The 25,662-nt window shown below is 46.8% G+C and overlaps 1 protein-coding gene across 1 annotated transcript in view; it reads right to left on the reverse strand.

Annotated features, from left to right (window-relative positions):
* SHISA8 (shisa family member 8) overlaps positions 1 to 22,059 on the reverse strand; it is a 31,083-nt gene extending 9,024 nt beyond the window's left edge. Inside the window, exon 1 of the mRNA XM_066634553.1 lies at positions 21,506 to 22,059. Within this exon, the coding sequence (XP_066490650.1) occupies positions 21,506 to 22,044 (539 nt within the window). The 5' untranslated portion in view covers positions 22,045 to 22,059. The remainder of the gene's footprint in view (positions 1 to 21,505) is intronic.
* Positions 22,060 to 25,662: the final 3,603 nt, after the last annotated feature.

The following is a 25,662-nucleotide window of genomic DNA, read 5'->3' on the forward strand; positions in this document are numbered from 1 at the left end:
CTCCTTGGTGTCTGTGTAGTTCTTTCAAAATGGGCAAAATATTTCACATGCATCATTTTGATGATGTTCTTACCACAAACCAGCAACATAAGCATTTTTATCTTCATGTTGCAACTGGGAAGCTGAGACTTAGAGGAAGAGGCTAGCCTAAGGCCACCCAGCAAGTTCGTGGAAGAGGCAGATTCAAATTAAGAAGGTCTTGATCTGCGGTTCACTCCTTCAGCCTGTAAACCATGGCTGCTAGTCCCGATGGCTATATGCTACCTCCAGGTTTAGAGAGAATAGGCCTTTGAAATGAATACTAGTTGCTAGGAGGCCAGAGTGGGAGAGGACTCTTTGCCTTCATGCCCTGCTTTTCTGCTTCCCAGCCTAGGGATTAACCAGTGTGGGAAAGAAGATGCTGGGCTAAGTGGGCCGTTGATCTGACCCGGTAGGGACCTGCTTATGTTTCCTTTATATCCACAAAGAACCTGCCAATGTGCCTAATTAACTGATAGTGGCTTTGCAGTTCCAATAACTGATGCCCCACTGTGGAGCAGTTTACAACGCATAGTAGGTGGAACCCACCTATCCCCGCTAGCTAGGGTCCATGATGGAAAAAATTCCTACTTGACCCCATGAGGGTGACCAGCAGTGCTCATGCTGGCCACATGGGTAGGTGAGCAGATGCTGAATGTTGTAGCACTAGGGTGGGGAGGATGGACTTCTGGCCTTCAATATCCGGTTTTTTTCCTCTGCTGGCTTCACAACTGCCCCTTTCACAGTAGCTGAGTGAACTGCTGCCCACCTTCCACCTGCCAAGTGGAGGGGAGAGTGCAGTTTTCAGAAGTACTTATTTGACAGTGAATGAGATATCACCAGTGCAAAGTGTCATGACCAACGTTGACCCAGCCAAATGTATCCCAGTCATTGGCATCCCTGGACATTTGCAGTCCCCCTTTTTTGGTGTCCCTGACATTTGTGTCCCGATATATGTATACTTATTTTAGATGTACTTTTTTCAAATTTTTAAAATGCAAAGGTGGGGTTAGGGCAGGGATAAGAGGTTTAGCCTATGTAAGATGGGATTTGTTGCCCAGTTTGTTTGTTGTCCGGTTATAGTAGGTTGCAAATAGCTGGGACACACACAAAAAATGGATGCAAATGTCCAGGGATGACCAATGACCTGGACACATTTGGCTGGGACACAATCCTCTAGGACGCAAATACTCTAGTACCACATGACTCCCCTGTTCCATAACCAGGTTTTTGATGGGACACAAACACTGTTCCTGAACCTGCAAAGAGAGGACAAGGCCTGGCTTTAGATGCTTTTGCCTTTGGTTGCTCAATTGAAATTTTGGCCTTTTCCCCCCTTAACAGAACCCCAAGTGACAACAAAGGTTGTCAGAGGAAAGTAATAACAACAATAAAAAAAATGGTCTCCTATCTCTTACTGCAGACTAAATATTGTGCCAGCGTTTTGAATCAAGGCTTTCAGGAGTGCCACTATCCCATAAAGAACAAACTGTTTAGATTGTCTGAACAAGCCCTCTTGCTTGCTCCAATAATAGAAGCACGTTCTGGTTGCACATGGTGAGTTATTATGGGGCAAGCAGGCTTCAGTTCTAGTCATGTGGTTGTGCTTGGATTCCTGTCCTCTTCCTGGGTCTTCCCTTTTTTTTTGTATTTTGCTTTTCATTAATTTCCCACATCACAAATATATTGGGATTTATTGAGCACACGTGCTCAGTTGCCCAACATATGATCCAGGAGGAAACAGAATCCTTTTGACTTATTAGTGTCTCGGGGTCTTCCCAGCTCTTTCTGAACACATCTTCAGGATGAACATAAATGAGCAAGGAAACAGGTGGCTGCCTTGTATTGTCTGCTGTGACAAACAGCAGCTGACCGCCAGCCCATTCCAGGACTTTGGACTTCATATGTGCCAAGCATATCTGCTACAGTAGGGTTGTTGTCTCCTACTTGGTCTTGCTGTTTCTGATTTCATCGATTGATTTCAGATTGATTGTTAAATTGCAGGTGCCGCAACTCCACCAACCCAATCAAAGTGCTTGTTAAATGCAGTGCACACGAGAGACTCCAGGCTTGCAAGCTGCTTTAGTGGCTGTAAGTAGCCTAGCAAAGAGGACTGCTTCAGCATCAGAAAAGGCTGTTTACTGGAAAGAGCTATTGTGCACAGATTAAGCTGCTTGTCATCAACCCTCACAAAACTCGCCAGCTAGTCCAGGCAAGGGGCCAAAGCAGCGTGCGCCTTCCTCCAAGACAAAGCTGGTGGGAGCGTCTCAGTGCTGGCTAATGAGCCTGCAAAAGCAAGCCAGCACATGCATGGCTGAGTGCTTACATGGGGCCCTGCAGTCGAAATGTGACAGGAGCAGCAGCAGCAGCATGTCGCTATGCTGTGCGACCCCCGGGCACAGGCAAGCGCAGGGACCTATGATGGCAGTCGGGAAGGATTATAATGGACAGAAACCTGACGAACCAAACTAAACTCAACCCCCAGAGCCTGTAACCTGCCATACTTCAGGGGGAGCCAACGTTTTCACACCTGTATAGATTTTAAGGCCGGACAGAGGTTCCTTCTGTGTGTGTGTTTCAAGCATGCACACAAGAAGGGAGGATCTGCTGTAGAATAAAGCTGTACTCAGGTGGCCCAGGGCCACCTCTGTATTTGCCACCCCCTGCCCCTGACCTGGAAGTAATTGCAGTGACGTCATCGCATCGCCTCAATCACTTCCAGAATTGCGCTGCAGTTGCCACTCCAAGCCTCTCCTGGTGTGATTCTGTGCAACTCTGGGCTGCATCTTTTGTCTCTTCCAAGGAGACGAAAGATGCGGCCCTAAATTGTGGCCAGAGTGGTTGTGAGTTGTGGCCACTCCGGCCGTGATTCAGCGCCATTCTGGGTCGCCCTTCCTCTCCTCCTTTATAGCAACTCCTGGCATACTGCCACCCTAGGTTCCCCCCCTTCTTTTTTAATGAGAAGCAGGGCAGCCCAGAACTATGATTGCGATTCTGGGCGCCACAAACTGGCGGGGGGGGGGGCGCAAGGCTTTGGGCACCTCTATTGCCCCCTCTAGGTTGCCCCCTCCAGAGTTTCTGACTTTCCCCTTCCAGTCAAATAGGAGCAAAAAAAATAGCATCTCCATAATTTAGCGCCCAGTCTAACCATATTTCCAGTGTTGATGAAGCTATGCCAATGGGGCATGTGTGGCATCCTGCAAGGGGGGAGGCAGTCGCGGAGGCCTCCTCAAGGTAAGGAAACATTTGTTCTCTTACCTTGGGCCTGCATAGTAGCTGCATTAGTGCTGGAAAGTTGGATAGGATTGGGCCCTTAGGTGGCAGGAGGAAAGGGACAGTGGGGGCATTCAGGAAGCAGCTTTGCTTCTTGGGATGAGGGGGCACTTACTTTTCCGGTGCTGTGTTGGATATGAAGCCACACCAGGTTCAGTGAGTTCATGCAAAACTGGCCTGACCATGAAGCCAGGGGTGGGTTGGTGGTGGTGGGAGCACCATCTCTGCCTGCCTGTCTCCACTGCTTCTCCTTCTGTCCAGATTGGAGCAGGAAGAGGGGATGGAGTAGAAGAGGAAGTGTACAGGGAAGGATAGTTGTAGACTAGACTGCTGGAGGCATTCTAGTTTACTACTCTCTTCTCCACATTTCCTCTTCTGCTAAATCCCCTTTCAATCTAAGGCTCAGAAGACAGAGAAATGGTAAAAAAACAACAACTGGCACACTGCTGGGTAAAGGGGGGGCAGATATTTGATAAAACTGGTATCAGGAGGTCTTGGGACAGCTCTGGGTTCACTCACTTCCTGAATGTTACTTAGGAGTTGATTTATGTATTAACAAAATGAAGTGGTAGAATTCTGAATTGTATTACTTTGGAGTGCAGGAGGGACATCACATTTTCTATTGCTTCCCATTTATAAACAGCTTCTAATCAGTAGTAAGTAAACATATCAGACAGAGGACGGAGGTCCTACTGGTGCCTGTGAGTTATCAGTGGGTATGGGCTGTGGGTGAGGAGAAGAAGTAACGGGCCATATTGGGGGAGAATCAGGAGTGTGTTTGGGAAGGGAGGGAGAGAAGGGGTGGAACTGGCAGCCTGGATCCTATCCCTGAACCCCCTTCCCAGAACACCCCCTGGCTTTCCTTGGACTTACACCAATAAAATGGCTGGCATGGGTCCAAGGAGACCCATAGATGATCTAACAGGCAACCAAGGGATAAAGTAAAAAAATATTTTTACTTACTTCCTGCAGGCTGTCCAGTTGCTCCACCCGCCATCATAGCATGTAACAAGCCTCCATTGACACCGCTGCATGCTATAACATGGTGGGGGATAGGCATGGGCAGTTTGAGACATAACCCAAAAGCAGTAGCGGAACCAGAGAGGGGGTGGAGCTGTAAGTGCTCCGAAACTCGCCCTGTAAGCCGCCCCTCCCCCTCACTCTTGGAGCCTGTCCAGGGATGAATTCAATGTGGAGGAGATGCCTCTGGGTTGCTTCCGCTCTTCTGAATGGCCCCGGGAGTGAGGGGGAGGGGCAGCTTAAACGGCAAGTTTTTGAGCCGTGTGGCACTTACATCTCTGACCCCCCTCTGGCTCTGCTACTGCCCAAAAGGAAAAGGAGACAGGAAAGGAAGAAGAAAATAAGCAAATACAGATACCAACTCTTTCATAATGCCACACAGTAAATAAATATGCCTGCCCTTACCATGCACATTCCTGCAGTCTGAATAGGAACTGTGCAGGGTTCTATCACTACACCCTGTGTATAGCATAGATCAGATGATTTTGACCAGAGTGCTGAATTTATGGATAGGTAGGAGGTGATTCGGTGTCTCAGCTGCCACAGGTACATGAATTCCACACTGATTGGAACCCAGAACCTGTCCATGTGGTTCCAACACATGTCCAGAAAGATTCAGAGAAACTGAGACAGAGGGAAGCTGAGTGAAGGTCCCAGATTTGCTGTCAAAGGGCAAGGGTGGTGGGAATAGCTACCAGTAAGAGGAATGATGCCGCCCTTCATAGGAACCCTTTGCATCCATGCGCAAAGGTGAAGCTGGTCACAAATTACTAGTGAATCACCACCAGGTGAGTAGAAGTCTCCTAGCGAGAAGGGCACTTAGAAAGCGTTAATCAGGACTGCAGCAGCTCAGCGCTTAACAGGTGGGGATTTACTCAATGCCATTTGAATGGTTTTGGTAGTGAAATTGGCATCAGGGGTCAGCACTGCAGGACAGCATATGTTGAGATTCACACCCTAGCAGGTCATGCCCCACCGCTGAGTTGTGCTGCTGCTTCCTCCTCCGTGCACACAGTCAGGGACATGAGATGGGAGAGGGAGCAGCACCCTGTCTACTTGTCCTCTCTCTCCCTCTGGGTGGTGGTGTGGATTAGGCCCAGAGGGAGAGTACAATGGGCTAGGCAACAGTGACGGAAGAGTTGTGCCAGCTCAGGGAGGAGGGTCCGTTGAGGGCATCTAGCCCAAGGAGTTGGCTCTGCTTGGTAGCATATGGGATGCAGGATGCCAAGGGGTGTGTGTGAGATGGGCTGAAAAAACCACAACATCAAATTCTTTTCTGTGCCAATTACAATTTCAGGAGAGTCATCACTGCTTTTTAAGGCCCTACCCTGAGCTGAATCAACATTTCCGGTTCTTACACATTGCTCTTTTTCAGCCCTTCATCCCACACTTACTACACTTCTGCTCAACCCACTGAATTGACTCATCTCCCTTTGTCTTTGCCTGTGAGTATTTTTTTTCAAGCTTGAATTCTTCAGGGGGGGGGGAAGGTGGAGCTGTCTATTTTCCTGCATTTGTGCAGCACTGTGTGCAATAGGTCTCCTCTGCTTCCAGGCTCTCTGGGGCTCTATTTAATGATTGCCCCTTATATGGTGCCTCTCCAACATGTTCTGAACCTCTTCTTAGAAGAGCTAGAGCTTCCCTAATAGTCATTTCTCAGCCAGCCAATCAGGCTCCATTCCCTGAAGCAACTGTACTGCTGACTTACATGGAAATATAACATTAGGACAAATAAAAGGAGACAAGATGAAAATTGACTCTTGCTAATGCGATGGGGAAGGGTACCTAGCTCTGCCTTGGTGACTGCAGGTTCCTTCCTCAGATACAGAAGTGGTGTTTTTGAATTCATTTTGGGACTTGAGCAGTGAATTCAATACAACTGTTTCTGAGTTTACACAAAACTATCTTCTAAAGCAGTGTTTCTCAAACTGTGGGTCGGGACCCACTAGGTGGGTCATGAGCCAATTTCAGGTGGGTCCCCATTCATTTCAATATTTTATTTTTGGTATATTTTTATTTTTGGTATTTTATTTTTGGTATATTAGACTTGTTGCTACCATTGTATGGGGACCATTTATATGGGGACCATTTGGGGACATGTTACAGATCTGTACTTTTAACAGGCTACTATTTATATGCTTTTAACAATGATAGCAAATGGGACTTGCTCCTGGGTAAGTGTGGGTAAGGTTGCAGCCTAGGATTGTTAAAAATGTTCCTGCTTGATTATGTCACTTTTGGTTATGACATCACTTTTGGTGGGTCCTGACAGATTCTTATTCTAAAAAGTAGGTCCCAGTGCTAAATGTGTGAGAACCACTGTTCTAAAGGGTATTATTTAGGACTGAAGTACAAGTCAATGGAACTAACAATGTCCTGGTCTTGTATCAACTCAGAAGCAAGCAACCAGCAGGGCTTACCTCAAGTAGGAGCGGGATGTTGAGGAGATTTCTTCAAACACAAGAGATAAGAAAGCCTTTTTAACCCCTTCCATCCTACCTCCAATCCTACACATCAGTACTGGTATATCTGCATGAAATGTGGCATTAGAATCTCTGCAGCACTGATAGATCTATAAGTGTAAACCAACATAGGGTACAATCCTATGCATGTCTACTCAAACATAAGTCTTATTGTGTTTGACTTACTCTCAGGAAAGTGTGGATAGGATTGCAGCCATAATGCTTCTCAGTTACTCCAAAAGGAATGCTGTGAGTTGTAATTCAACAAGGTAGTTAGAGGAAAAATTTCTCAGTAATTTCACAGTACTCCAATAGTGAAAATGATAGCTTTCCCTGGTGGTGCCATGAGCTTTACACTAGTTTTACAACTGCAGTGGTATATCCACTCTAATATTATAGTTTGCAATCTTGTGCTTGGGTATGAATGAGTATGATCCTGGCTGGGGACTGGAGCGCTAATAATGAAACAACATTTTGCATACAGGTCTGGTCTAGAGGGTAGAGCCTCCATTTGCCTGAAGATTAACATCCACAAGGTCGCCAGTTCGAGGCCACCGGCACCGTGCGACCTTGAAGCAGCTGACAAGCTGCAGCTGAGCTATTCCATCTGCTCTGAGCGTGGGAGGATGGAGGCCAGAATGTTAAACCAGATCGGAGTGTAACACCTTGAATGTGGTGGTTCTTGAAAGAGAAAACCTTCTTTCAATTTGTAAAAATCCCTGCGTGGATTTAATAAGCCTGCCTGTGTAAACCACCTTGAATAAAGTCTTGAATAAAGACCAAGAAAGGCGGTATATAAATACTGTATATTATATTATTATTATTATATTATACGATGGAAATGCCAACAACACTTCAGGATTCAAGTTTAAATGTTTGAAATATTTCTAAGTTTGTGCTTTCAGTTTGATTTGGGGTGCGGCTTCATCTAGAAAAAGCCTATTGAGGAATCAGGATTATCACGTGAAACTTGCCAGATCAACCTTTTGATGTAGCCCTGCAGCTTTTGCCGCAAATGTATCTGTGCACCTTGTTGTGTATTGTTACTCCAAGTGACACAAATTCTTTTCTACCACTTTATCAACTGAATATCTGGGGGCGTCCAGTGCAGGAGAATGCTTTTCTGTTTACAGCCCTGCAAGTTTATGATGTCAAGCATGGCTGGAAATACTTCCATATGGTGCAGTGCAATCCTATCTTGCGCTGGATCAGGCAGGGACCCAAAGTAGCTCAGCTGGAGGTAAGGGGGAACTCTTCCCTTTAACCCCAGGTAAGCCACTGCAGCCCCAATGGGTCTCCTCAGACTTGCGCCACCTCAGGAGGTGGTATAAGTCCAAGGAGAACGGAGCGGTTTGCAGTTGCTCCAAGCTGCTCGAGAATGGGGGTTGGGATCTGGCATAACCGCTGGGTCCCAGCCCTGCCTCCCATTCCCTGCCCTCTTGCCCCCAGGAGTGCCCTCCCCTGCCCCAGAACACCTCCCTCCTATCTCCTTCCTGCCTCCTCCCTGCCCTCCCCAGAGCCTTGTGTTGGCTGAGCTCAGCCGACGCAAGCCTCCCCATCGAGGTTGGTGCGTTAAGGAACATTTGCAACCCTCCTGGGCTGGCACAAAGGTCTTGCGCTGGTCTAACGAGGAGTCAGGATCGCGCCCTTAGTTTTGAGAACCCCAGGGCTGACTGAAACTTTTCTCTAAGTCAAGTGGGATGGACTTCTGAAAGAGGCCTCTCATGACTACTTTTCTCCCACTGCACAAGTTGGGTTCTTCCTGTTTTGTTATCCATATAGAACTTAATCTTGTGGAAAAAAATTCAGTATATATTGCCTTTAGTGGAATGTTAAACCTGGTTTTGTTAGGGAGGTTGTTGTTGAGTTGAAGGTGTGGTGGATATTATCATAGTCTATATGGGTCTCCCCCAGCATTAACACCCACAGGCTGCTGTTCTGTCTGGTCCACAATGTGCTGTTAGCGACTGTACAGATATATCACAATCCACCCCACAGCACAGGCCATCTGTTTGGGAACTGGTGCCCACCCCTGCCAACTTTTGCTGTGGGGCTTCTTGGCAAGCCATCTGCTCTGGTCACAGCTGCATCACAGCTGCACTGCCCTTCTTTGAGCAGGCACCAGCACCCGCTTCCCTCTCTGAACATGAGGCTCCAGTGCATTGCCAAGTGGGGTGCAACATCTGCTCCTTGACAGCAACATATTTTAAGGACTTCTTTCCTTCTTCACTTGTGAGCAAGGTTAGTAAAACTAGCAATCCTCTGACTGGCACTCAGAAGTTAATTTCAAACATGAAAGGTACATAAGTCCAAACCTGTTCAGAAGTTCTGGCTTCTAGATCTTAAAAGGTGCACTTCTGGAAGTCAGTGCTGAGGAAAATGAAACTCTGCACATGCTCATAGGCACACTGTTCGCAATACTTCACATTTTTCTGAGCTCCATTCCTGGCACTGAAAGCTAGTTCTTAGGCTGCACACCCAGACAAGGCCATTCATAGATGAAGGTTGCAACTCTAAACCCACTATTGAGTAAACCTCAAGAACTTAAAACAAGGTACATATGGTTACTTACTTTGTAGATATGCTTAGGATTGCTTTGTACTTCCTGCAAGCATTTTGCTGTAAACTGGATTGAATCAGAACACTGATACTTATCTCCTATACCTAAAGTAACCATATTTTAATTTTTTTTTCTTTTTATTTCCCATAGAAAATTTCAGAATCCTCCAGCTTCATAGCACTTTGCAAATCATATATAATCTTACTTTATTTTAATTTCCAGTTTATGATTCAGTGAAGGGGGGGCAAGTCATTTGATAGGGAGGGTACTTGCCCTCTTGGCACCATCTAAAACTCATGCGTACTAAGAATCTTTGTTAATGGTACTAGTAAATCACAATGTTTGAAAGCTCTCATTTTAGAAGGAATACGGTAGGCGGTCTTTGTAAACTGTACAGATTTCACTGTGGGATCTCAATGCTTAAGCAAATTACAGTGTTAGCTTTCCTGGCCTCGCTGAAAACAGGCGCCGTGGTTGAGATGAGGTGCGAACTTGAAATGTAGAATAGTGACTTGAATGTGTGCCCCTGTTTTCGTTCTACTAACTCCACTGATAAGGCAGCTATCGTATTATGGTATATTCTGCATTATTATTAAAAATATTTGTATACCTCTTTTCAACAAAAAGTAGTTCGCAAAAGTGGTTTACAAAGCTAAATGCATAATGGTTCCCTGTCCCTGAAAAAAAATGCAAAACGCTCGAATAATAGCCACTAGAAAAGCTACTGTGCGGGGGTGAAGAGGGACAATTGCTCTTGCCTGCTAAACATAAGAGGAGCACCACTAAAAAAGGTTCCTCTATGCCCAATTAGCAGTGGTATTAACTGGGTAAAGATATGTACCGTTATGGAGGACCGGCAAAATATTTCGTCCCCATTCATCAGTGAGCATAACAAGCCATGTGTGTAAGTGACAAACCCTAAACACAGATTTAAGATTCAAGCTGCTCAAGATGTAATTGAGGCAGCTCCTCTGATTGTTCTCTCTGCCCTAATAAACAATTTCTTGAGGCTTTATTTACTTTGCTCAAGTCACTAACCTAAAAGAACCAAACACCCATAAAGTAGATTTATTAATGAATCTGCCTCCCTGGCTGACCATCTGCAAACTAGAGCAGGCACCTCACTGATTAGAAACACAGAGAGGCGAAAGATTCTCTCTGAGCTGCAGTGCTTCTCCTTCTCCTGTCCATTCCAGCAGCTCCATTTGCTGCTCTGAGAGAGCTTCTCATAGCACTGAAATGTCAGGACTGGGCCCTGAAGGATGGCCCTGAGTGATCCGGAAGGAATAGAAGTGGTGGCAGCAAGTACATCATGATGCTCCTGCTGGCTCTCAGCTGGCAGGAACTTTAGTCAACCTGGCCATCCTTTTCAGATCACCCTCAAGCCTGGAGAGGGATCTGGCGGTGGGGGAGGAGGGTGTGAGGTGGTGGTGACAGCTGAAATTCAGCCACCACTGCCACCCCCTTCCCGTTCACACTGCAGAGCCTGGAGAGTGATTGGGAAAGGTAGGGGCAGCCTGGCATGAGGCTGGCTGAGTGAGGCTGTGGGCAGGCATGGGGCACCCTTCTCTCTTTGTTGCATCTCCCAACTTGCTATCTGAAGCAGTTACTTCACAGGCTGGCTGGCCAGCCCCGTGCCCATCAGTTGCTTCTTGCACACCCATTTTCCCTTCGAAAGCTTGAGTACAGGCAGGAAAGGGAGGAAGAGGGCACTGAAATCTGGAAGGAAAAATTAAGGTCTTGGTGTAGATCATCCTGGAGGATATTTATGGAAATTTACTCCACTGTAGGGCATGCCCAGATCTTGTAAGATCTTGTGAAATGTGCTCAAGCAAACCAAGGGCAGATCAGAAAAGAACAAAGAACTTTCTGAAGAGTTAGCTACTAGTACAGACCCAGAGAAAGAGGGGGAGATTATACTGGGAATTCTGGGGCTAGCAGTTCTCCAGATAGCAGGGCACATATGTCATCCTTCCCTTTGCCCATGGGCAGTGTGACCCCAAATGATGCCCAATGCTGTCTTGATCCACTGTGCATAAAACCCCCAAAGCCTTATTATGCTCCTCACACGCTGCCTTGAAATCTGGAAGTGTGGGGCAGCGCAAACTGCGCAGTGGTAGTGTGTGAGGAGCACACTAAGGAGGAGAGCAGTCTGCTTCTCACTTGAGGGTGTGGGAAACAGAATGTTGCAGTTGCACTGGTGGCAGTTTGGAGGGAGGTGGTGGTGACAAACTTGGGGTGAAAGGCACCCTGAGTCTGCCGCCACCTTTGACCTCTTGCAATCTGCTGCTGGGGCAGTTCTCATTAGGTGGCTTCATGGATGGGCCAGCAGTGCCTCTGTCTCTTAAACAATCCAATCCTGATCTTGTGATCTGCTGCGGCAAGTCTTGTTATGGTGGTGCAAAAGTTGCACCACTGCTGTGCGCTCTGGAGCCACTGGTGCAAACAGTTGGTAGCACCGCTTGCCTGCCAGCAGATCCCGGATGCTTGCCAAACCAGGTACAGTGGTGATGGCGGCAGGCAAGAAGCATGCAGATACAGGATAAGGTGGGGTCTGGGGACCAGTCTGGACTCACTCCCTGGCTCTCCTCAGACTTACACCAGCAAAACAGCTGGCATAAGTCTGATGAAACCCATTGACGGCCAGGTGGCCTAAGTAAAATATTTTTACTTATCTCTCCAGGCCATCTGGCTGTTCCCTAACTGTAGGATGCAACATGCACTATGTTGGTGCCACTGCATTGTGTAAACTTGTTGGGGATAGGACTGGGGCAAAAAGTCCCTGCCTGCACAATGAGCCCTCAGTATTCACAGGGGATCCATTCCAGGTCCCCCTGCAGATACCAAATCAGCAGATAATGAAATCCTTGGGGAGGATGGGGCTGTGCCACAATTAGTTCCCTAGTGGCCATGCATGGCCTCCCGGCTTCCTCAGAAATGCCTGGAAGGCATTTCCAATTGTGTTTTGGAGGTCTTCTGAGAACCTCCAGTTGCGGGCTCAATATCCATGAATATTCAAATCTGTGGGTGCAGAGCCTGCGAATAAGGAAGATCCACTGTAGTTCCCATGTAAAGGCACAGGAAGCCAGCAGAGTGTGGCACTGATAGCAGAAGACAGTGACGAGCACCATAATACTTAGGGACCTTGAAAAGTCATTGCTGCTTACAGGATTTATAGCCCTGGTTCATAGGTGAGTAAATAATTCAGGCCTCTGGTCTCTGGAGCGTGGAGGAGAATGGACACTAGATCCTGGAGACAGAGAGCTGTTTCTAAAGGGCAGTTATAACTCATGCAGAGTTAAGATACACACATACCATATTGTCATGCCATATTGTTGCATTTGGCTATAAATACAAATTAGATAACCTGTGTAAGGAGCTTAAACAAAGGGACCAAAAGACATTAAGGATACCAATCACTCCTCTTGTTTTTCAGCAAGACCTTGAAGGGGATGGAGACATGTTACATGCTTGTACTAACCAGGCCCAGAGATATGATGCTTGGACACTGCCTATGGGAGTTCACTTGACCCTGAAGTTCCTGGTTCAAAAATGTTTAGGGTTGCCAACCCTCCAGGATTGACTCCAGGAGTGAACATCAGTCTCCAGCCCAGGACAGTCCAAAGTATTGGACTGCTCGCTACCAGCTCCTTACCAGCACCAGTGTACATGTGGTATTGCAATTTGCATCCCTAGCACGCGACATTTTATACATGCATGCACCATCCTCCCCAGGACAAAACTCACTTTTCCCTGTAGCTCTGCCACCATTTTTTATAAATTAGCCAGGAGAATGCTGGGAGTAGAACCACACCACTTCCCTCAGTCTATGCACTGGCCACTTTGCAAGAAATGCTGACGGAGCTGCAGGGGGAAGAGGTTCCTGGCCCCATGCTCCTTCCATGTGTTCTGTGAGAAGTGGATGGGTGGGCAGGCAATGGGCCCTGGGGGAAGGTGGCGGGTGGCTGTGGTGCATGGGGCATCCCCTGCTAACTTGCCATCTTTGCTAGCTTGCCTGCCTAGGTGAGAGACCCAATTGACCTCAGGACTGGGCTGGCCCTGTTCCAGGTGACAACTCAAAACAGTCATGGAGATTTTAACAAGACCTCCTTGGTTCATTGACAGTATGTCATATTGGGGGGAAAAATCTCCAGAAAAATCTTCAGTCAGAGTTAGGACAAGAGACACATCTGGGCTGTAGCTCACAAAAGCTTATGCTAAAATAAATGTGCCAGTCTTTAAGGTGCTGAATGCTCTCATTGTTGTTGTTTTGCTGCAAGGGAGTAACATGGCTGCACTTCTGGAAGTTGTTGCTGAAGTTGAGTGCGAAGTTAGGGCACAGTTAGACCAGAATAAGGTGTTGCGTGTTCCATTGAAATACTGGGGGAGGGGGGGAGGGAAGGGGTTTATCAAAGGTCAGGAATAAGATGCCGTGGTAGAGCTGCGTAGAGGACGCTTGCATAGCACCTGCTTCCAATACTTTAGCAGGAATGATTAGCACCTCGGTGTGAGAACATTTGCCGTCTCCTCCTCCCACATCCTTAATACATTTGACTTAATGCAATAGTAAAAGAAGAGTGTTAATGTAAGGAAGATAATCTGCGAAAACAGTGATATGTGTGTCAGTTGTGGTGATGCTATTTCTGTCTCGCCTCCTCCTCTATTCTGCTAACACACCTGGCTTGATCCCCAGGACATATTTTTGTGGAAATGAAACCCAAGCTCTCCCGCTTCCAGCAGTGGCTACCCAGCTTGGGCAGCACCCTTTGCTGTGATACAACACAGCCCCTCCAACCTTTGTGGAAACCAGGAGTGGCTTGTCAGTGCAGCACCCATGGTGTCCTTTAAGCGAGGCACACAGACTTTCTCATCCTTGGTTTTGTTTTCCCCTGTGCTAGAGTGATGTTGCAGAACCTCACTTCATTGGCAATTCATAGCCTGTCAGGAATGGTCCTATTGCAAATTTGCAACGTAGGTTGGGATAAACTGGGAGTAGTGGAATTTGTCATTTCTGAAATAGGAAGGATACTGCGGGGAAAAGGGACGCGGTAGCGCAGTGGGTTGAACTGCTGAGCCGACAAGCCCGTTGACCGCAAGGTTGATAGTTCGAATTTGCGTAATGGGGTGAGCTCCTGTTGCTTGTCCCAGCTCCTGCCAACCTATATGTAAAAATATGAGTAGATAAATAGGTACCACTTCGGTGGGAAGGTAACAGCGTTCCGTGAGCTTAGGTATCTAGTCATGCCGGCCACATGACCGTGGAAACTGTCTATGGACAAATGCTGGCTCTTCTGCTTAGAAACTGAGATGAGCACAGCCCCTAGAGTCGGACATGATTAAGCTCAACGCTGGGGGGGGGGAACCTTTATTGCAGGAAAATCTGGGTCTACTCCAAAGGAGTGAATTTTAACTTCCTGTGGTTCTCAAACCAAGTATTCTAGGGTAGATTCCTTATAGCCAATAGAATTATTGCTGAGTGACTTGTCTGAGGATTGTAATAATCTGTTTTGCAAAGACTGGGGAACAAAATTTTTGAAGGATTTTAGGTTTTTAGGAGGGAGCTTTGGGATGTAAGGGTTTAAACTGCACCACACCTCACTTTTACTGGGAAAAATCAATGTTAGAATCGAGTAAGTTAACCGCATGTAGAGTGACCTGGGACCAGCTCTTGTCCTGTGCACTTAAGATGAAGAGTGTTGGCATTTGCAGCTTTTCCCAGTCCCGCATGACACGTACAAAAAAGCCATCTTTTACCCGGCTGGCATATGGTAGACCTGCTCTCCTTTGCATCTGACTACCCTAACTTAGAGAGAGGCAGCACTAAAGAGATGTAAGTGGGGCAACTGTTCCTGTGCACAAGTTGGTTAGCCACCTTCATCTATATTTCTGCTTGTCAGCTGAACAAGCAGAAATGGTCGTGGCTGCTCAGCAAAGATCCCCATTTCCAGCCATATTTTTCTGCATTTTGAGTAGAGCAACTATATCCAAAATCAATGCTTTTTATTTGCTATCAAGGGCACAGTGGAACAATTGCACTATTATGCCTTAATTTTGCCAAGTGTAGAATATAGTATACTGTATACTATATATGTAAAATATACTCCTCCTCAATTTTGGTTGTTCATTCAAATAAAAATGAATCGTCTTGGGTGACGACCCTACACAAAGTTCCATATGATAGTTTAACCATTTAGATCAAGGTCTGTTTGCAGTTCTTCTTCTTCTTCTGAATCATATGTGGCCAAGTGGAGTTGGGATGATAATCTCTAATTCAATCTGTATGCCTTTAATGGCAAGCCCAGTTGGTGTTCTGTATTATAGTGTTAGATGTTAGCATTGCCATCTTTGCAGCTGTAGTGCGATTGGTAAGAGGTGGAGCTATGAATTGGGAAGCCCTGTTTAAATCTTGCCTCTGTCATTAATTTACTAGGTATCCTAAGTGAAGTCACTTCCTCTCAGTCTTGGCTTCCCATCTGCAGTATGGGAAGAACAGTATGGTTTGTTAGGATTACAAGATCACACACGTGATATGCTTTGAATGTTTCAATGCGCCTTATAAATGCTCAGTGTTATGGCTATTGAGAGGATGCTTTCAAGTGAGTATGCTATAAGCATAATTGGGCATGCACACATGAAACCGTGTTTAGCTCTGATTTTAACTTGGTGGGAAAGGTGTATTGGCAGATTGCAGAACACTGGTGTATTCCAAGGAGTTAGGGCCCAATCCAGAGCTGTGTGCGCCAGCTCAATGCTGGTGCACACTGTTGCAAATGTGCCGTAATGTACATTACCGCCAACATAGTGCCGGAGCTGGCCCAGAATGAGCACACACTGGGACAGTGCTGATCAGAGACCGGCGGTCCACCGCCTGGCACTCGCTTGGAGCATTGGGTGGCAGAGAGGTAAGTCAGGGCTGGGGGGGCAGGAAGGAGGCATTCTAGGGTGGGTGAAGGGCAGGGGTAAGGTGTAGTGGGGGGAAGGAGCAGGGGAGGTGGGACCAACAGAGCTCTGCTCTGCTGGATCCAGACCCCCTGTCAGTGTGTGACAGAAAAGCCCCTTCTTGTTCCATGTTTGATATGATGAGCAATCTATGAATGTGACCTGCCTCCATAACTGCAAGCAGATAGAATAATCCACAGTGTCTTTGTTTTGTAAGCAAAACAGTGTGTTCAGTCTTAGGTAATGTGGAGTCTGCAGTAACTGTCAATCAGGTCAGCACAGCAATGCCAATGTAGTAGAAAAACTGAAGCATTTTTACCGCTATAAATCGACTGCTCTCTTTGGTGCTTCTGCTTCCCCACCTGCTACCAGTTTAAAATAAATCCCTTCCTATATTGAAGTGCTCTAGGCTGGCATGGGGAACCCACCCACATGTCTGACTCTTCTGAAATGTTGCTGAACTGAGAGAGTAAGGGCACAATCCTAACCAACTTTTCAGCACTGTGGTAAGGGTAATGCAACTCCGAGGTAAGGGAACAACCATTGCATTACCTTGAGGAGGCCTCCATGACTGCCCACCAATTGCAGGATGCAGCACATGCCTCACTGTCACACATTTCATGTACAAATCTGATTTTTGCACACATTTTCCCATGACAAATCCAAATGAGAAAAGGCAATTCCTTATTACTTTCCAAAGGCGCAATCCAGAGTGTCCCTTTGGCTCATGCTAGTCTGTGTACCAGCTTCCCCAGGCTGATGTGAGCCCCAGGGCCTGGTTAGTTCACACCAGCCGAGCTCAGCTGGCACAGGGTTCTGGGGGAGGCATGAGGAGGATGGGTAGGAGGCAGGGAGGAGGCGTTTTGGGGCAGGGGAGGGTGGGCGGCCGGAATTCCTGGGTCGGGCAGGTGGGAAGTGCAAGGTGGGGCTGGGATCTGGCACTTATGCCAGATCCTAGCCCCATTCCCAAGCAGCCTGGGGTAGCTCTGGGCTGCTTGGATATGTGCCACTGATTTAGGTGGTGCAGATCCAAGTAGTCTTATTGGGGCTGCTGCGGCTCTCCCCGCATAAGGGGAAAAGTTTCCCCTTGCCTCCGGCTGAGACAGCCCCAAACTTGAGCTGGATACAGAACAGGCCTGACAGCCTGCCTGTTCCAGCGCAAGTTAGGATTGCGCTGTCATTTTCCCAAGGCAACCCTTATTTGACCTGGCAAAGCCCCATATTGTCATTCTCCCCAATAGTCACGCTACAGTTTGAGCTTCCCCCACTCATGAGATCTGGAGACTCCCTTCCTTGGTATCACATGGACTCCACTGCTGTTCCACTCATTTCCACCCCTCTTTGCTTCTTCCCAGGATCCTTTAGTCATAACGTGGCTTGGAGAGGCGAGGAAGGGATGTGGCTCGATTGCCCCACTTGGTGCTCATGTGCACCCAGGCTTTTTGTTCACATTCAAGTTCTGTTCCTTGAACTTCTAAGGAACTGCAGGTGGCTCAAAGGTGACACTTCTACTACCTTATAGAATAGGGGTGGCTGAACCACGGCTTGCAAGCTACTTGTGGCTCTGACATATATTGTTCGGCTCTCAGAAATATGTTGGCTGAGCTACTTTCTGTATCATAATTAATATCAAAAAATAAAATCTTTTCAAGCTTTATAATTATCAGGTATAAACTGAGAGTCCACTGGATTAAAACATAAATTTAATGTTCATGGTGAGTAAATATATTAAAAAATTAAAATGCCTCTTAAATAATGTGGCTCTCAAATATTTGAAATTTATCATGAGTTGACTGTCTGCTGCACTTACAGGCAGGTTATAACAAGGAATAGTCCTTCTGTCCACCTGCAATGCACAAATCATGTTGTTCTTTAGTGTTGGGGGGGGGCTGTAGAGCACATATGTTGTATGCAGAAGGTCTCTATTTCGATCCATATTTTTTTTAAACAACCAACAGGAAGCAAAGAGCATCTGTAGTAGCTCTAACCTTATGGAACTCATTACCCCATGGCGTGGTGACTGCTAACCATTAGCTTAGAATTGGATGTGTTGTGAAATGCGTCCTTTCCTAGTTGAGTGCTTCTTCTCATGGAAAAACAGAAACCATGCAGGGGTCTGCTCTGAATCGGGACCATGGTGAGGGAGTAGAGGGTATGTAGCCCTTTACTTCTGTGCTGTTTTCCTGTCTAAAATGCCCCCCCCCAGCTGCTATTTAACTCCAATGTTGTCATTTGTTGCAGTGGCACCTCAGGGTTGAAAAAGCCACTTTGGGGGGATTTTCATTGGGGGAAAAGCACTGAAGTAAAGCCCTGGTCCAGAGCTTTGGGCTTCATATCAGTCAGTGGGGCTTCTGACTTTTTCTTGCTAGAATGTCATGCTTGGTGTTCCAGAAAGATACAGGCCCAGTTGTCTGATCTGAAACTCAACATTCTGAAGCAACATCCTTAACATTATCTTTCTAGCATCTGACTTTTAAATAGCTATAACCATGTGAGAATGTGGCACCCCAAGTCACGGTTTGGTTGAATAGAAACTGTTCACCCCACAGCTATTGGCTAAATAGTAAATAATGGCCCACTGCACCCATTTTCTAACTGCTCCTTATGCAGGCAGTTTGGTGTACTTGAAGGAGATGTCTTTGGTGGCTCCACTTGGAATGGCCCATCTCTGCACCTGGCATCGCTGATACCTGCCTAAGATCTTTGGCTCTTGTGTCATTATAGTCTGGCTTCAGCTCTGTCTCTGGTTGCCCTCTGCTTGCTTGCCACACAGTAGGAGTTGAAGAAGCAGCTGTCAGAGGCCGAGTGATCTGCCCCAGAGCCATCTGCATGGCATGCTTTGGCAGTGTTCTGAGGCCCATCAGAGGGTGACGCACAAATCACCTCAACACCATCCTAGATGCCAGAGCACCAGCCGAGTCTCTCTCGCTGGGCACATAGGCTGTGTCTCATTTTCTTCTCTGCTGTGACCATAAATCAGGTGAAACCTCATATGCCCCAACCCTGGCATGGGACCAGATGAAGTGCTGGCATTACAAAGAGCTGGCAACTCTGTCCCTTCCTCCCTGCATTTAATCATGCCTGAGCCCCCACATTCCCTTCCCACGACAACTGATTAAACTAGCGAGCGTGTTGCTAACGCAGGCATGTTGTGGGAGCCATCGCTTGCTCGTGACCCGCTACATCGCCTGGGGTGACACAACTTTGCCTTTGATCGAGGTTTGAATCCTTCAAACCCCAACCCCCCCCCCCCCACTCATTGCTTCTGGGGGAGATGTGGAGAAGGGCTAAAGGGAGAGTCAGAGAAGAGCCATCACAGTTGGTGGGGAAGGTTATGGAAAGCGGGCTGGTGGTGGAAGTAGACACAAGAGGAGTGAAATAGGAGCTAAAAAGCAGAGCAGGGAAAAGCTCACAGGGCTGCGGAGGAGGTGGAGCAGCGGGTGGGGGGAGTCACACAATGGAGTACACAGAATGAGTAAGTGTGTGCAAGATACACAGATAGGAACCATCAGACAACCTACAATTAGTTGGAAGGTTAAGTTCATAGAGGTTGGTTTGCCTCAGAGAAAGCAGATGCAAAGCAAGAAAGGGTGAAGGTTTGGTCCCCACCGGGATTGGATTTAGAGTTTAGTGACTTGGGTATCTGGGGCACCAGGGTTTGGGGGAGCACACAGGCATTTCAGTTAGTCTCAAAATGGAAATACTTCCACCGGATTAGAAGAACTGTTTTTGTCTGCTCATGAATGGCCCAAATAGTTGCAGATTTATGGATCCATGCATGCAAATGTGTTTGCCGGGATTAAATTGTGGATGCACAGTGTGCACCAAAGGCATGAAAGGGCCACAAATGTGGTTCCAGAATAGGGTATTTGAAAGTTGAACACATGGAAGGAATGCTGAAGATGCTCCTTGCCTGAGGTGCCACTTGGTCTAGGATTGTCCCTGGTCTCATAGGCAGTCCCCAGGGTAGCATATCCCCACTCCACTATTACGGGACCCGTCGCTGGATCATAAGCTCTATGTTAAACCATGGCTGCAAACCTAAGCATGTTACCTGGAAGTTAATACCATCAAAGCCAATAGGACTTACATCAGGGAAAAAAATGTGCAGGGTGGGGCAATACATAAATCAGAGTTACAGTATTTCTCTTTCAAACATCTAACATGTGGGACAAAGTGTGTCCCACCACACACTATTCCCCTTCTGCATCCCAATGATATCTTTTTTTTTTTTTCCTGGAGCTGTTGCTGTTGGGGTCCAGCAACAACACCAAGTCACTTCACCTGCAATGCCGGCATCCATCCCCACCAATTCTCCCTTCAGTGGTTTTTGAACTGCCTTCCTCACTCTCCCTCTCGCCCCAGGCACATAGGACTGTGTCTTCTGGAGTGGTGGCAATGCTGGGGCAGGGAAGCCCTTTCTGAACTTTCTCTCCTCTGGGCCAATATATATATAGAGCTCGTACAGTGTTTGTTTACAGCCTTGCAAATCCTCTGCAACCTGCTGGCAAGGTTGAGTGAGGGTCATATGCTGAACACAGTAATAGGCTTGATTATGCTTGGGTACAAGCACACAAGTGGTTATGAGTTCAAACATGCAAAGTGAAATTTCATGGTCTTTCTTTTAAAAAAACAGGGTGTTCTGAGAAAAAGGAAAACAATCCCTTATTCTGAGTCATGGAGATCCATTACACAGCTATCTTGATGAACACATGGTGAAATCTACTACTTTTACTTTCATTGTTGTAGATGTTAGTCATGGTGTACACCTGATCTCATCTTAATTCTCCACATTTATTAAGGCAGAACTTTTCCCTCCATTATAATTCCCCTTTGTAGGAACTTGGGCATTTCATTTTAAATAACCTTGCTAATTGTTCTAAGTAAGAATGAGTAGATCAATCTCTATCAGAAAACATCCTGTGCTAAGCTTCACCTCCTTTGACTCTCCTTTCCATCCACCTGGATTAGTCCTTTATTCTTCACCTTTAGCTGCTCTTTTAAAATCTTGAAATCTAATCATTTTCATTTCTAAGTGTTTACACCTGAAGATAAGGCAAGGTGGGGAAGAGGGAGGTAAAGGGGGAAGATGCTGGTGCAGTTTGTAGACCTGGAAGGAGAAAATAGAACCACAGGAGGGAGTTTGGATATATCATTTACCCACTGCAGAGAAAAGTGTTGAGAGTCAGAAGCAGTAAAGGAGAAGAGCTAGAGACAGGTTTTGGTGCTTTACCTGGACATGGTCATCTCTGCCTGTGGGCTCTGTGATTTCTCCAGCCCCAGCTTGGTGAAGATGCCCACCAACACCATGATGGCCACCACGCCACAGATAATGTAGACAATCATGTTGGTCTTGTCCCTGGTGGGGTTTTCAGGGGTCTCGTCCACCCGAGATGGTGGTTGGCCTGTGTTGACCCATTCTGGTGTGTCATAATTGGAACAGCCACTTTGGTCCAGCCGCCCACCTGTGAACTGGCAGCAGAAGCGATACCCACAGGTCCCACAACAGAACTTGTAGATCCCTGAATTGCAGTTAAATGGAGGATCCCACTGACCCATAACATCATAGTAACCAAGGCATCGATCCCCCCCAAGTATGGCCTCAGTAGGAGCCACAGCAGTAGCCTCCAAGGTGGGACCCAAGCTGGTGTTGCCATTGCTCTCCATCTGCACTTCCAGTTTAGGTGACTGAGTACTGGGAGCTCCAGTCCAAACCTGTCCTGGATCCAACAGAACCAGGCAACAGAATCCAAAAATATAACCCCGATCCATCCGCACTTCACCCCAGCTCACCATTGAAACTGCTGTCTCTCTGAGACAAACTTCCACAAAGGAGCAAATCTTGTTTTTGTCCAGGGATGCCACAAAACAGGGATGTAGAAATTCCCAGTTTAGCAGCTAGAACACACGGCGCATCTCTTCAGCTGCCACTTCCAGTGGAAAAGAGAGAGTTCAGCCCCTCCTCGCTAAACAGTTTTCTTCAGAGTGAACCTCACAATTAAAGCAAGCCCTCTGTCCAAGGGAAGGAAGTGGGATGGGGACAGGGTGAGAGTTGGAAGTAAATTAAAACAAAACGAAGGGATAAAGGTAAGTATAAAGATATAAAAATAACATCCAGCACCGTCTAAGTCGAAAGACCGTCTCAGGATTTCCTGTGCAATTCTAGGACTGGAAGATGTACAATCCTTCTTCTCTCTTGTCTTTTAGTAACAAATATTCTTTCTTTCTAATCTTGTTTGAGAAGCTGTGCTGAAAATACCATGGACTACATTCCCATCTTGGCTCGAAAAGAATCCTTAGGCAGCCAGTCTCTTTCTTTCTCTTTCTCTCCCCCTTCCTCGGAGACACTCTGCTTTCTGAAGAAAAAAAGAAAGAAAAGAAAACCCTTTGCACCAGTGAGGAAGGGAGGGATCATCAAGAGGGGAAGAAAGAAAAGGAGAGAAGGGGGAGGGACAGGGAGAGAGAAAGCGAACAGAGGGGGGAAGCAGTCCTTATTCCTTTGCAAAGCCAGTCCCACAATTGCCTGGCAGTCTCCGAAGCAGACTGGAGGAGAACCTAAGCCAACTCTCCTGGTACATTCAGTGTCCTCTGTGCAAAGTCCTGGCTAACAGCCAGAGGTTGTCATTAGACCAGGGTGGATGCCAAAGGACACCCACAGCTTCTTCTTGACTGTACCCTCTGGTGCTGGTGCACAAGTGGCACAAGTGGGGCAACTATCAATGTATACAGCACGCTACTAGGGAGAGGGAGGAAGAGACTGGATGTCCGCTGGATTCCTTCTCCTGTTCACAAGTATGTGGTCCTCCTCTTTGGAGACGAACAGCAGCTCTTTAGCTATATGGTACAAGCTCGCAACAAAAGCCCCATTCTGGCAATGTCACTACTGCAGTGTTATGTTTGAGAACAGTGCTTTAAAATCATGACAATCTGGAGTGCGCTCTCTCTCTCTCTCTCTCTCTCTCTCTCTCTCTCTCTCTCTCTCGTGAAAGCTTTTGTCTTTTGTCTCTAATCCATACATCTGTTTGCTACATTGAAGTCAGATTTGGATACTGTCTTAGGACATTACTATGGCTATAAAGGGACTAATGACGTATCACAAAACATTATATCCGCAGGAAAAAATAGCAGCTTCACTAATTTACTAAAACTGGACAAATCTAGCAAAAGGAAAAAAAGAGAGATAAACACAAACTGCAGTCTTTGAAACCTCCGTAGCAATGGGCTGTAAGAGCACTGATGTTCAGTTACTGAAATGAACCCTCCTCCTTAGCCAATGGATGAATTGCTGGGGTGCTGTCGAATGTTGGTGAACATTCCAACAGTTCAGATGTTTAAAAACTCAGCACACAAAACCTGAAGGCAGATGGGACTGTGTACAGTGGGTGGGAACAGAACAGCAAAGAAAGAATAGGCAGCACTGGTGAATTGTTTGTCAATCATATGCATGCATGACCGTTGCTTATTTATGAAAGTTACATTGAATGGTGTGTGTGTGACAAGCGTGTATATATGAGTGTGTGAAGAGGGGTGTTTGCATGTGAGCAGGAGTCTGTATGAAAGACGCAAATTAAAATTCTACCCTTGTAAATTTCTGCAGTGCTTCTCTTGTCTGTAACTATAGATTCAAGATTGACAAAAGGGGGAACTGTGAAGTGCAGTGATATGATGGTGGGAGCAGTGACATCTACAAAATGCTTCTCTGTCATGCATTTATAGCCCAGTCCTATCCAGGGCTCAGGGTGGCAGATCTCGCCATCTGCATGGGAAAGCTTCACTGCTGACAGCTTTCAGTGCAACAGTGCCTCCCAGATACCCTGCCAAATCAGTTGGATCAGTGGGGGGGGGGTGTGATTTTGTGGGCAGTGGGGGGCAATGAGCAGGTTGTGCAGGGAGCAATTTGGGGATGGGAGGGGGGATGATCTTGGCAGCAGCAGTACATGCTGAGATCCTAACCCCCTTTTCCCCACTCTGAACTGTCCCTTAGTCTCCTTGGACTTACACCAGCAAAATAGGTGGCATAGGTCTGTGAAGACCCATTGGTGGACAGGCAGCCTATGGGGAGGAAAGTAAAAAAAATGTTTATTTACCTGTCCTGGGCCATCTGGTCACCTCCCCCCATAGTGCATGCTCCATCACTGGTGCTATGGGTTGTCGGGAGATAGGATTGGGGTCTTATTTATTTAAAAATATTGTTAGACTTCTCTTCCAATGTTCAGAGCAGTGTATTGGCAGCTGCCGAATCCACAAGATACTTCCTAGGCTAGTTGATGATAACACTCGTGCTTGTCTACATTCTGGAGATTTCTTAGCCCCTCTGTCTATACCGTAGAAAGGATACGGACAGGATGAATTAATCCTGCCATTCTCTTTCTGCAGAAGCACTTTTGCAAGGAGTCTTGAGAGGAAAAATAAATTGAGGGGAAATGTCCAGAGTCCTGTCACATCCTCACTCGGCCCAGATTGCCTCTTAATTTCAAGAGGGAAGCATTTCCTGATTACAAAATGGACAAGTCATACTTGAGAATGAAGGTATTTTGTATGCGTAATTATTTTGTAATTATTTGTTGGGTGAATAGCAGAGCAATCCTTTGCATATTTACTCAGAACAAAGGGCCCAATCCTATCCAACTTTTCAGCACCTATGCAGGCCCAGTGCAACCCTGAGGTAAGGGAACAAATGTTCCTTTACCTTCTGGAGGCCTCCATGATTGCACCCCCACCGCAGGATGCAGCACACACCCCACTGGCACGGCTGCATCAGTGCAGCAAGTTGGATAGGATTGGGCCCTAAGTCCTACTGTGTTTAATAGAGCCTACTCTCAGGTAAGAGTGCTTCCCTGAGAGTAGGCTCCATTAAACAGAGTGGGACTTGTTCTGAGCAAACATGCATAGGATTGCACTGTTATTCACCCAACAAATAATTAATTTACAAAATTAGTTGTCACAAGATGTTGTTGCGGCTCTAGGAAAAGAGTGCAGGACCAGCAGGAGGGAGGTTCTGTTACATTCCTGGCCTGTCATGCTGACAGGTCCTTCGCTCGTATGAAAATATGCATCCAAAAATAATTCCATTTGTTTTTCTTCAGTAGGAACTGTGAAAATGCCCCATAAACAATGCAGTGATCAGGCAGAAAGAAACAGCGGATTGAATAGCTGCCTGGAAAATACCCAGTTTGGTGGGTGAAGCAGGCAAGTGTTCTCTGTTTATTAAGATGCCACGTGAAAGAGATGGCAACAGGCACTATCTAACATGCTCCCCATGGGGGTCATGGAAAATCAGTGACCCATAACAGTTTCCATAATGAGGGACGAGACTTCCACTAGATTGACCTGAAGTGGCTGAGTGAGCATATTTCTGTGCCCGCACAGTGCAGCTGGCAGGCAGACTCC

This window comes from Tiliqua scincoides, chromosome 7 (assembly GCF_035046505.1).
Source record: "Tiliqua scincoides isolate rTilSci1 chromosome 7, rTilSci1.hap2, whole genome shotgun sequence".
In the NCBI taxonomy this organism is placed as follows: Eukaryota; Metazoa; Chordata; class Lepidosauria; order Squamata; family Scincidae; genus Tiliqua; species Tiliqua scincoides.